At 44.6% G+C, this 12,795-nt stretch overlaps 1 protein-coding gene across 1 annotated transcript in view; it reads left to right on the top strand.

The window, feature by feature from the left end:
• The window catches only part of bmp1a (bone morphogenetic protein 1a), a 79,453-nt gene extending 72,834 nt beyond the window's left edge, over positions 1-6,619 (top strand). Inside the window, exons 18-20 of the mRNA XM_072681102.1 lie at positions 1,174-1,387; positions 2,834-3,084; positions 6,234-6,619. Coding sequence (XP_072537203.1) covers positions 1,174-1,387; positions 2,834-3,084; positions 6,234-6,371 — 603 coding nt within the window. The 3' untranslated portion in view covers positions 6,372-6,619. The remainder of the gene's footprint in view (positions 1-1,173; positions 1,388-2,833; positions 3,085-6,233) is intronic.
• The last annotated feature ends 6,176 nt before the right edge of the window (positions 6,620-12,795 follow it).

Here is a 12,795-nt window from a genome sequence, read left to right as displayed (position 1 = left end):
CCTAATCTGCATACTGCAGTTTATCCCCACCTCTATCTTACACCCTGCACTAGGCATGACGCGATGCTCATTGGTATCTTCATAGCAGTGAATTCAAAGGCACACCCCCGCTTGTTACGCACACATAGACACGCAGCACTGCACAAACCCATAGCGCGACCAGTTGGCAACTATCCAAACTTTTACATCAACAATAAACAGAATTCAAAATAAAATAACATTATTCTAGAGGCGATGAGCTCCACCACTTCAGCAAACTTTCCCAGACCGAGACACGATGCACCACTGAAATAGCAATCCGCCAAAGTCAGAGCACACCTGGCTCTTAAAGGGAACGGCGAGCGACACGCTGATTGGTTATTACTGCATGTTACGCCCAAAACACACCCATGATTAATTTAGAGACTTAGTTCATGCCTTGTACAGGCATACGTTTCCCGTCGCTACCGTAGCAAAGACACACTCACATGCCCTATATCAAGCTGCACGTCTAAAGATCGCTAAAATATGGCCCTAAAGGAAACAGGACGTTTGCAGCCTAAGCTATTCTTTGACTGAGGCATGATACAGTGCAGCCAGTCAGAGTAGTGCTCATTTACATATATCAGCATTAAAGGCACAGTTACACAAACTGCCTGTTTAATTCTAAGGACATGTGAAAATTAATAAGGGCTGTTTTTAACACATAAAACCACATCAATTGCGTAAGTGAGCCTCAAGGGGAAAATTTAGGATATGGGCTCTTTAAAAACATGTTGGAGAACCTGGGTGGTTCCTGTGGTTAAGAACTGGTCTGTGTTGTGCTGCTTGGTTTATCTTTGGTACCACCAAACCACTTCATGCGTTCCTTATTCAGGCTTTATTATTGGCTACTGGTTCCCAGACCCAGTCCTAGAGTCGCCCTGGCCTGCCTGCTGTAGTGTTTTCCCTGCTGTAACATCTGATCCAACTAATGAACTCCTCAATAAGCTCTTCCTGAGTTTTGAAGGTTGATTTGTCAGAGCAGGACATCCACTAAAATGTGCAGAACATTGCTACCCGGGCCCTGTTTCCTCCTCAGGGCTTCAGGTTCAGCAGAGTAGCAGATATTAGCAGATACCCAATATTACAACCTGGCGTAGGTGATGAATCATCTCACTATACTGTGCTTCTACCAAAACCTGTCGCTTGCAGGCTTTCAATGAAATCGATATGGAGCCTCATTTAGAGTGTGCCTACGACCACATTGAGATCTATGACGGACGGGACGTGAAAGCTCCCATCCTGGGACGCTTCTGCGGATCCAAAAAGCCCCCTCCGGTCATGTCCAGCGGAAACAAGATGTTCATCCGCTTCTTCTCCGACAACTCTGTGCAGAAGAAAGGATTCGAGGCCTCACATACTGCAGGTAAGCTAGCGATGTTGATGCTCGGTCATTATGAGCCCGATTTAAACTCAACATCTAAACTGACCCTTTTAGCTACAATCCTGAGTTGTTTGAATGACTGAAATCTGATCAGAATGATGTTAATGAACAGTGCGACATAGACCTGTTGTGGAAACTGATCCACAGGCCTAAACATCGGTAAATAGGCTACACAAAGGATGTCTGAATGACTTTCCTCTACTCTAATATAATTGAACAAGGTTTGAGAATATAAAATACTTTCTGAACTAATTAATATGTCTATAATAAGCGAATAGCCTCAGAAAAAACAGCAATAATGCTCCGATTGCTGCAATGTTTAGCAGTCTGAGGGATTTCAGGACAAGTTGACCTGCAGCGCTGTGTGTAATGTGTAATGCGGACAGTGGGTGGATTTTAGGGTCACAGTGTAATTAATTAGTGTGCTATATTGTGATTATCACCCCATAGCTTTATATTAAATAATAAATAGCAAGAAAAAAACGTAGGCCTACATCACAGACCATATTCTTAAGCCAGACCCGACAGGGCCCGAGGAGAGTGGTGTGAAATCTCGGTCTGACCCTAATCTAAACTCTACTGCTGCACAGCTGGGCACAGCTTGTAGAGACGCTCCAAACCAAAGAGCACGTTGCCCCAGACCATGGGCACTACTAGCTGGGCATTAGAGTGGTTGGTGTGACACAACAGATAACACCAGAACACCTGTCACACACCATGTGGGAGAATGGGGTTCGATTCCCAGTCTGGGTGACTATGTCCTTGGGCAAGACTCCTAACACGTCATTGGCCCACCTCTGTAATACGAGTTACGTTGTAAGTCGCTCTGGATAAGAGTGTCAGCTGAATGCCACAAATGTAAATGTAAATGTACTAGCTTGATGTCCCAGGGGGGCGGAGCCATATGACATTAGTGGCTGTGATATATACATCACGGTATTTCCTGCTAATGTATGAGATTCTGTTCTTATAAGAGCCATCTAAGTCATTTCCTGGCTATTATACAGGATCTCCTTTTTCAGCATTGTTGCTTGCATCCTCGCTTAACTCCTTCCCATTTAATTGGCATGAATTCCTGTTAAACTGTGTGGAATGGGCTTTTACATCCAAATTACTGCTAATTTACTGTTCAAATGTCTGAAAGGGGCTTTAAAGACTCTTTAAAGTTATGCACTGCTAGTTTATCAGCTGTTGTTTAACCCCTTATCATTGGTCAGTTTCTTACAACAGGATCACTGCTGACCAGATTGGCACCACCAAAACACTAAGCATTGCTGTACAATGAACATCTGCACAATTATCCACTTGAGAAGGTCAGCCTTCAGTGACCTGCTGCAGCCACAACTGTGTGTTGTTGAACATCCTGCAAATGTGTCTAAGCATGCTAATTGCTTCCTCTCCCCTCTCTCTCTCTCTCTCTCTGTACAGAGTGCGGAGGTCGTCTGAAAGCTGAGGTGAAGACCAAGGACCTCTACTCTCATGCCCAGTTCGGGGACAACAACTACCCTGGTGCGTCAGACTGTCAGTGGGTGATCTCAGCTGAGAAAGGCTACGGGGTGGAGCTCATCTTCCAGACCTTTGAGATCGAGGAGGAAGCGGACTGCGGCTACGACTACATGGAGCTGTTCGACGGAGCTGACACCAAGTCCCCGAGGCTGGGCCGCTACTGTGGATCAGGGGTAAAGGCCGATTACTAGTTTAGTGAAGTCAGAGCATGTAAAAGCTGCAGGTTTAGAGATCAAGTATCTTGCTTATGGTACAAGTTTAAAGGGCTCATATCTTGCACTCACAACATGCGTTACACTAAGGTCTCAGAGACTGGATAGGTGGGTACATGTATGTACATATATGTGGTTTTTAGGCTTTTTTAAAGGTTCTCCCTTTTTAACTTCTCAGATTGTAAGACCCCTCAAGGTATAGTAGTGTGTAATTGACGCTTGGAGAAGGACTATTAGGACGGGTTTCGTTTTACCCAAGCAGTTTTCACATATGAACTCTGGAAAACGTCTAAAGAATGAGGTCCAGACATTTTCTGCAGTTGCCCTTTCACACGTCTAGCACAGCCCGAGAGTTTCCGTGTCAGACATGTGTTGTTACTACAGGAAGTGTTCGTGTGGTTCAGGCAAAGGGCGCCGCCTGTATAGCGCATGCATGAGGTACGGAATGACCCGCCATGAACTCTCCGGAAAATGACCTGCTTTATTCACACATGGGCTCACTCAGACATTACCCCGGCTTTGCACAAAGGGGGCTGGCGTTCACACATACATCTCCTCTGGGTAATGTCCGGAAAGGACTGTCCCTGGGGCTGGAGCCATGTTACATTGGTGGATGTAATAAATATATCCTGTATCCTGTATCCTTATGTAGCCTTGACTTGGGCTACCAGGGCCATTTTAGCCATGATTTCATATTCTCCCGAAGCGAAGTAGCCAATGTACTTCGCTTTGAAAGGCTTTCTCTAGTGGGCGGTGTTTATGTCAGTTTTGGGGGTGTAAATATAACGAATCAAGACTGTGATGCAACAGGTTTGGGGTTTTGGAATTGGCCCAGTTATGTACAGCTTAGTTTTGGTTCTGCTGGATGTTCCTTTGCATCCAAGCATGCGCATGGGACGTTTTTGGTGTGACAGCAAATGATAAATCCAGCAAACACTGCAGCTTTTCCCGTGCCATTGTGATGGCTAGATGACTGAGATGGCAATCATAAGGCCTGGTTCCTGTAGCAACCCATATTCCTGTATTCCTGGAATCTGGAGGTGATGAGCTGCTCTCCACCATATTCTTCTCACGCCGGTGTAGCGTTTTACCGTTTTGTGGCTTATATCACGGTCACGGTTTGTCACTTTTATATACTGAACTCTCATGTCCTAGCCACTGCCACCTCTGTAATCACTGATTCTTAGGAAGCTTCTGACATTTCTTCTTTACAGCAGGAACAACGTATACGTTGTGTTTGTATGCAGAAATGATGCATGTAGAAAGTTAACAAGCTTTTTTATGACAGTGGAAATAAATAGTTTACACTTAAAAAACGCCAGCGAACATCATCACTGGCTTGGTGGGGGAACCGCTGCCTGTCAAACGCTACATCAAAATTCGAGCCTATTACGCTGAAGTGCTCTTGCGATGCCAGTTAATTCCCTTTAGGCAGGAAGAACAGCGGCTGAACCCAGAGTCTCTTGCTTATGCTCTCTCCGTAAAGCCACCGCTAAGCTTGTCCTGTTCCTGCGGGCTGCTCTGCCTTATTGTGTTGTGTCCGCCAGCCCACAGAGTCGGATAAAGAATGGCAAGGCAATCTACGGCGTTCTGCTTCCTGTCTCTGGAGCCGTCGAGTTGAGTTAATAAGCGTTGAGGTGGCGCTACGCTAGGCTAGGAGCTATAAGGGCTCAGGGGGAGAGGGGAAATGAGAGAGCGAGCTCAATAGGTTGCCGAACAGCTTGATTCCATTTAGCCAGGCTCAATAATAAAGGCTTCCTCTCGGCTGATGGCTGGGTTTTTGTTCGAAGGGATCCGTCAGGGGCCGAGGGGCGACCGGAGCTTGTGTCGGAATATAGGGGCTGTTCAGCCGTTAGGAAATTCTCCTTCATAAAGCAGGAGAGTCGTTTGGCTAATGAGGAGTGGGAAGATGAATTAGGAAGAGCAGAGATTCATTTGAGGTTAAGGATCATTAATCTACTAAGCCTACTAAGTCTTTTTTTGGGGGTATTTTGCTTGGGTTTAAAGTCTTGGTGTGTATTTGTCAACCTTTGGTCTCATTAAGAGTGTTGGATTGGTTGTTGAATTCAGGATTAGCTGCTGAATTGAAAGCTCCTGTCCTAAAGCTACAGCTGTCTGAACCTGGGGGAGATTGTATGTAGGGTTTAGTCAGTTAGCCAGACAGCTTAAAGGTCAGGGCTGTCTAATAGGAGAAGAGGTCAGGCTCGAGTTAATTAGCATACTGAGAAATCATACATGGCTATTTATACAGGCTGCCTCCACGTCTCTGATGCAGATGTAAAGTCTGTTTCCAGCACCTACTGGTTCGGAACTTTTCCCTGTAGAGACATATTGCCAATAGAATTGGACTCCCTGGAGCAGGTGAGCTGTGGAGCAGTGGAGCCGTGTTCTCTGGAATGATGGTTGGTGCTCCATCCAACACTTTGGTTTGGAAGCTGACCTCACTAATGCTCTCATCTCTGAATGCAAATCCTCACAGCAATGCTGCTCCAAAATCTAGTAGAAAGCCTTCTTCCTTGGACAGTAGAGACTGTTACTCCAACAAAAGCCCTTGATTTTGGAAGAAACAATGTATGAACAGGTGTCCAAATACTTTTGTCCATGCAGTTAATATTTTGGAGGTCCACCTAACAACTCTGACCTGTCGAGGCATGGAATCCAAAAGACGTCTGAAGGTGTCTTGCTGTGGTATCTGGCACCAAGACTAGTGTTAGCAGCAGATCTTTAAGTCCTGTAAGTTGTGTAAGTGTGGGGCCTTAGTGAGCTTTGGGCATCCATGACTCTGTAGCTGGGGCACTTTTGGTAGGTACTGACCACTGCATGCCAGGAACACCCCACAAAAATGACCTGCAGTTTTGGAGATGCTCTGGGGTGGGGTATAAATATAACAAGCCAAAACTGTTACATCACAGTTTTGGGGTTTAGGAATTGGGCCCTTTAAATTTGTGCTACCTGTTGGTGAAAAATTCCTGGATTTCTCTATAGTACATAAATTTAACGTCTCTATATCTTTCCTTCCACTTTCTCCTTCTGTGTGTGTGTGTGTGTGTGTGTGTGTGTGTGTGTGTGTGTGTGTGTGTGTGTGTGTGTGTGTACACGTGCGCTCTCAGCCTCCTGAAGAGATCTACTCGGCCGGCGACTCCATCGTCATCAAGTTCCGCTCAGATGACACCATCAACAAGAAGGGATTCCACGTGCGCTACACCAGCACCAAGTTTCAGGACACTCTCCACTCACGTAAGAAGTGACCCCTAGTGGCCGGGAGGGGCCGAGCAGGGCCAAGGGGGAGGAGCAGGGGCCCCAGGGGGAGGGCCCTGTCCGTCGCTCGGAGCCCCCCGGCCGCCAAGACCACCCAGACTCGACGGACCAGCCGCAAGAACGCCAACCGCACCTCAGTAGTTCCCAGGGGCTCTGGCGCCCCCTACTGACTGTGAGGAGTAAAGCCATTCCGCAGTAGACCTTGTTTTTACCTTTTTTATGATTATGGTGGGATATGAAGGGTGGGTTTTTTGGGGGGGGGTGGGGTAGGAAGGACAGAAGGGACTGTATCCAGACTAGATGGATATTGGGGGATCTGGGGTGGTGGGCACACGGGTAGAGGAGTATAGATCATATACTGATCACCATTGGAGTTGTCTTCTTATTCTTTTTTTTTTTTTTTTTTTTTTTTTTTTTTAATGAGCCGAAAACAATTGAAGCAAACATATACACACACACACACACACATACACATACACACACATACACATACACATACACTCAGAGGGCCCTCAGGATCTCAAGTAGGATAATGAAGCGGTCAGCTCATACTGAGCCAGGCAGTCAAACCACACCAACCACACCACAAACAAGACTGAGACAGGCAAAAAAAAAAAAAAAGGACAGATCGATGAATGGATGGACGGATCAAGGGATGGATCGACGTTGTGGGGTTTTTTTTTTCGGCTCCTTGCGGGAAAAATCTCAGTCTTTTCTCCTGATCACTCTGGCCGTTCCTCGTCCACAAGCAGTGGCGCTCGGCAGGTTTCATATCGCCCTGATACTTGAGTTAATTGACGCTGTATGATGTCAGAAAGGTACATGTAATCATGAATATCAGGACAAAACAAACAAACAAAAACAACAACAACAACAACAACACCAGCTGCACCAGCATTTGTAATGTTTTCCTTGTTTTTGTTTTTCCTTTTTTGTTTTTCCTTGGTTAGCCATCCAGGAAAGCTCCCTTCCATATTACCGTAATCGAGGAAATTTAAAAGAAGCAGTTATCGTATTAAAAGACTAATAAACGAAATGTGGCCCATGTCTGCTGGCTGTTAATTGCTTTCCATAAAAAAAGAAGAGAAATCAATGCCCGACAGTGTATTTAATTATTATGACCTTCAACGTACATCGTTCCCCAAGCTCCTGTTAATGTGTCCTCAATTCACACTGGTAATGCAATCTGCTGTGGGTAAGTGCTTGTCCCTATTGAGAGCAAATTATGTCCCCTCAGCCGAGATTCGGTGGGGCTAATTTCTTTAACTGTCTCCTCTCGTCCTCACGTGCTACCCTGGTCACTCTCTTTTTCATTACTCAGTTCCACACTTCTCCATCCCTTTTCTTTTCTCCATTTGTCTTCATGTCTTTTGAAAAATGGGGTCCACCAAGTTCTAAAAGCTCTTTTCTTGACCTCTGTTCTGTTTTTGTTTTTTTAATTGAATTTCTTCGTGGTTCCTCGCTCCATCCCTCCCTTCGTCATGCGAACGCCTCACTCATAACCTGGTCATACCTCACACCAGCAGTTTAGAAGCTCTCGGTGAAGCTGAGCTGTCGTAGTGTCTTCACATGCACCCTGTGAGCCTGTTGTAACTTGACAGTGAGAACGATGGTCTGGGTGGGAAAAAAGTGAAGGAGTGAACTTTTATTCTCATCTCCGACCGAGTCCTCAGTTGCCTTTTGAAGATCTCTTCGTTAATACCTCAGACTTTGCACGGTAGCCCCCTTTTTCACTGTTCCACAGCCAGTAAAACACACTGCAAAAAAAGGCGATCGTTCCCAGCAGTGGCCCTTGAGGTACACCCATCCTGTATATTTTAGCATTTTTTGGTCTCTAACAGACATAAGATGTTTATGTTTGTAACTGGAGAAGATGTTTTATTGGATTAGATTTTAATGGGAAGTTTGGGTTTGAGTGTAAAGGCTTGTTTCGTAGAAAGAAAAAACGTTCTTGACATTTTACTGCATTTATATCATTGCTAGAAACAAAACGAACAAAAAACAGTAAGTCAGAAGTTGGGACTGGAATGTGCCGATACAGAGATGTAATTAATTGCGTATATACGATGTAATTAAATATGCAATTTGTTTCAATTGAAAAAGGAAAACAGAAGTAAGAACTCTGGACTTAGTGATTAGTTGGACCACAATTCCAAAATATTCCAAAATAGAAATGGTCCAAAATTCCAAAATATTCCAAAATAGAAATGGTCCAAAATGACTTTATAAAATAAATTAAAATAAAATAGTTTATCATGCAATGAAGTTTTTTCTCATCTTATAAAAGTTATAAAACTATTTTAGAGCTGTTGTTGTTTTTTTTAATCAGCCTCGATCTGTAGTTCAGGAGCACTCCAGGACCAGGTTGGGAACCACTGCTTATAAAGTATTGCAAGTATTGTAAAACAGACTTACAGCTGATCTTGGATCAGTGAGAAAGGGTAACTTTGACCAATGCAGTACCTCACAGAGAGTAAGAGAGAGGCTGACTGGTGCTTTTGGGAAATGGAGCCTGTTTTTTTTTTGTTTGTTATTTTGTTTTTTATCTGAAGTACGGTTCTGTGTGTGATATGTATTTTATTATTTTATGAATAAATGAAGAAAACTCGTGGTTTGTTTTCCTCAGTAAAGACGCAGTAGTGTTCTCAGTGAGCGTTGATTGACTGGGGAACCCTCGGGGCAGCATACAGAGCTGATGGGTGGGCGATATGGCGATGGTCTCGGTTAGCGTGCTGAACTATGTTGAGTTCTATTGAGGGGGCCCAGAAGTCCGAGACCGCATTGAAAATCAGGGATTCGCTCAGTTTAAACCACTGAAAGCTTTTATTTTTATTTTTTTAAGAAAAGTAAAGCTCTGTACAGGTGAATATTCAAATACGAGCTCATGTCTGACCATGTTAGGGTCTTGCTGGGTTCAGGTAGGCCACTGTGGTGACTTGTGGAGTCAGTCCTATGTAGCTCGAAAGAACAATTTTTTAACTGGTGGTCTCAGATCTTTGGACCCCACTATATTATTCTAATTATTAATTCAATTATATTAAAACAGACAGCAGTTATGGAGGGCCCGGACACACTGGGTAGCCACTGTGTAGCAACAAGTAGCTGATTGCATGTCGGCCCGTGTGTATTTTTTAAAATGCGTATTTCTTAAAATAAAAGTATCATTATTTATAGCCTTTTTTTTTTTTAAATGGTGCTGTTCAATTATTGCATTTTTTTGTCCATTCCAGCGTCCTTTTTAGGTTTGTAGAAAAAAAGTAAATATCATAGGTAGAGTAGTACCGTGTCCTCAAGTATCGTGATACATTTTACATCATTGATACATGTCCACCCTCAACGCAGTACACACTGCATTCCTGAGCTTTGCGTTTCTGAGCTTGGCTGACCCAGTATGAACTTTCGTCCGAAGCAGTCATCAGGCCAGTATTTCTCTAGTACAGTACTTGATCTAGCCAGTGATCGAGCTGAATTAGGCCTGATAGAGTGGGGAAACCACTAATCCCCCATGCTGGAAGGTCTCTAGTCGTAACCCCTTGTACTCCTCCCTCTGTATCGATTCACATGCCAGGCGTTGGCGACAAACGTTGCTTGCCATCCTCCGATAACAGAACACTGCAACGGTTGTATCAACTGTTCATTTTTCTCCTTTTCTCGGCTAAAGCTCTCGCTCGCTCCAGCTGCTCCAGCTCCTGTCTCCTGTCATCCAATCTGCCTGTAATTTGTCCAAGTCCAGGAGCTGATTACAAGCTCTGTCAGGCTAGTGGAGAGGGAGGAAAAAAGGCAGTGTGTTTGTCTGTCTGTGTGTCTGTGTGTGTGTGTATATATGTGTGGTCCTTGAAGGTACACATCAGGCTTGCCTGATTGGTCTGAAGCATTCCTTCTCAGCTCCAGCTCAAGAATCAGCCTCCCTCTGAATTATTTACCAGCCGTCACCTCATTCCCTCTCGCAGAAATCTTTAGAAGGCAACTGGCAGTTTCTTCTTTTCTTTTTTTTTCTTCCCCCCACTTTCATCTCATGCTATGATCTTATTTCCCTCCCTCTGTCTCTTCGGAAGCCTTTTTCGTCTCAGGTTCAGGGCATTTGCTTTATTCCCCCTTTATTCCCAGCTCGCTCACTTCTTATCACTTTCATGGACTCGCTCCATTCCTATTTGTGTGACAGTCGGCCTCGGCCTGTGAGCCGCCGCACCGTTTAGAATGAAGTTAAAGGTGTTTCAAAGAGGAGTCGCACGCCATGAATAATAAAAACAGGCAGGAAATTCAATTAAACGCTGCTCCCCTTAACTTGACCCCCCTCGTGTACGACAGCTTTGCTTTTGTAGCGGGTACCGGTACCCTGGCTCACTCAACTTCAAGCAACAGTCTGATGCACACTGACTGACTGACTGACTACCAAATAGGGGTTTCTCTTGATGAGACTTGATGTCTTTTAAGAAAAAAGAACAAAAAAACAAAAACATGGTGTTTAATTCTAGCTTCTATTATTTGAATTTTTGTAATATTCTGTTTTTGCTTTGTTTGGTTGAACTTTCTGAAGCGGTGGAGCACTTGAACGTTTCTGCTAATGGAAGCAGGTCCACCTTAACCTCGCTGAACGCTTCAGTAGAATGCTAGTGTTTCTAATGCCTCTCGATTTGTAGATAACTCATGCGATGATGCAAATGATGCAAACAGATGTGCGCTGTAGGCAGTACTAAAAAATCCAGCAAGGACGAGCATGAGCACAAACATGAGCATGAGCAAGAGCCGCTGATCTACTCTGATTGATTGATTTCTGTGTGGTCGTCTATGGTTGAGCTAGTCGTGGGGAACGTCACGTATCGAGCTACGGGGATATGTTTATGCCTCTTATCATTATGTATGTATGTAAATATGTTTTAATTGTTGTATTCCAAGTTACACTAAAAAAAACATAATAACCCTGTTGAGAATTAAGGCTATGTGTAATTGCAAACAGAAGATGCAATTTATTTATATTGTATAGCTGATTATTGCTGATGTATTGCACATAGTATTAACAAGTGCATCTATTTCATAAAATGTTATTTTCATTTTAAAAACATGCCTCATGTCACATTTTCTTGGCGCGTGGATGTGGCAAGTGCAGAGGGTCTCTCTTCTTTAAGGGGTCGCTGGAACGCTGCTCCGGTTTCTACAAGAATATGAACACCAACCTATCAATATGGGGATGGTCACCCTTTCCAGACCAATACCTAGTATTTCTGAGCTTGGCTGACCTGGTATGAATTTTTGTCCGAAGCGGTCATCAGGCCAGTATTACTCTAGTACAGTAACGGACACCAGGCCTAACTGGCGCTGCACTGTGCCAGTCCAGGTGTTTTCCGAGCTCTAACGCACCTGAGGCCCATCATCAGCCAGTGATCGAGCAGACCAAACCATCTCATTTTCCATTTCAAGTCCACCATCTAAGCTGTTCTCTTAGGATGGAATGCAAGCGGCTGGAAATACACACACTGCTGGGCTGTAGGACTGGCCCTGCTCTTATGAAATAACTTAATTTTGGAGGTGGAACATGCCTGAAGCCCCTCCTCCCTAAGCTAACGTCCTACAAATTCCATCTCTACCTTGTTTAGGTGTCTGCGACAACTCTCCACTATCCTTTAACCTGATCATCTATCAATCCTGGCTCCATGTATCAGGGTGGAGGGTGGGGGCTGGTTTCCTACTACAAAGCAGAAGCCACCTGAACTCCAGCCCAAACCTCCTCAGAGTACTTTTGGGATGAGTTGGGAATATGAAGATGAGGTGAGGTGAGGTGGTGATAATCCCAACATCCTGACCTCGCTAGCACTCTTTTTGCTGACTGCAGTCAAATCCTCACGGGAATGCTCCTCCAAAATCTAGTAGAAAGCCTTCTTCCCTGGACAGTAGAGACAGTCACTCCAACAAAAGCAGCTTCAACTCTTTTTAATACGCTTGATTTTTTAAGAAACAGTGAAGGAGCGTGTGTCCCAATACTTTTGTCCATATAGTGTCATTACAGCCCACATATTCTTAAAGTGTCAAGTGTGCGAGTCTACCAGTTAAGATGTTCTGGGGCAACTGGGACTGTTTTGGGGGATGGTACACAGTGAAAATGTGGAAAACTAGCCCATGCTTACCACTTCCAGTGCTAGCTATGACCACCCCCACCTCCCATCCCCCCATCACACAGTCCCACCAGTACTGGGTGGACGAAGGCGTACTGTACTGGGTGGAAATTCTCTTTGCAAATCCCAGCCTAGGGTCAGATATGTACAGTTCCCCTGAATCAGAGAAAACTAAGGGCCTTGTTCAAGGGCTTAACATTGGCAACTTGGTGAACCAGGGTATTGAACCCACAACCCTGTGATCAATAACGACCAGTAATCTCAGCGCTGAGCCACCACTAGCCCAGTCATGTACAGTGCCCAT

The sequence above is a fragment of the Salminus brasiliensis genome, chromosome 6 (assembly GCF_030463535.1).
Source record: "Salminus brasiliensis chromosome 6, fSalBra1.hap2, whole genome shotgun sequence".
Taxonomy (NCBI): Eukaryota; Metazoa; Chordata; class Actinopteri; order Characiformes; family Bryconidae; genus Salminus; species Salminus brasiliensis.
Note: the sequence above shows the minus strand (reverse complement) of the source record. Positions and strands in the feature narration are given on the sequence as shown.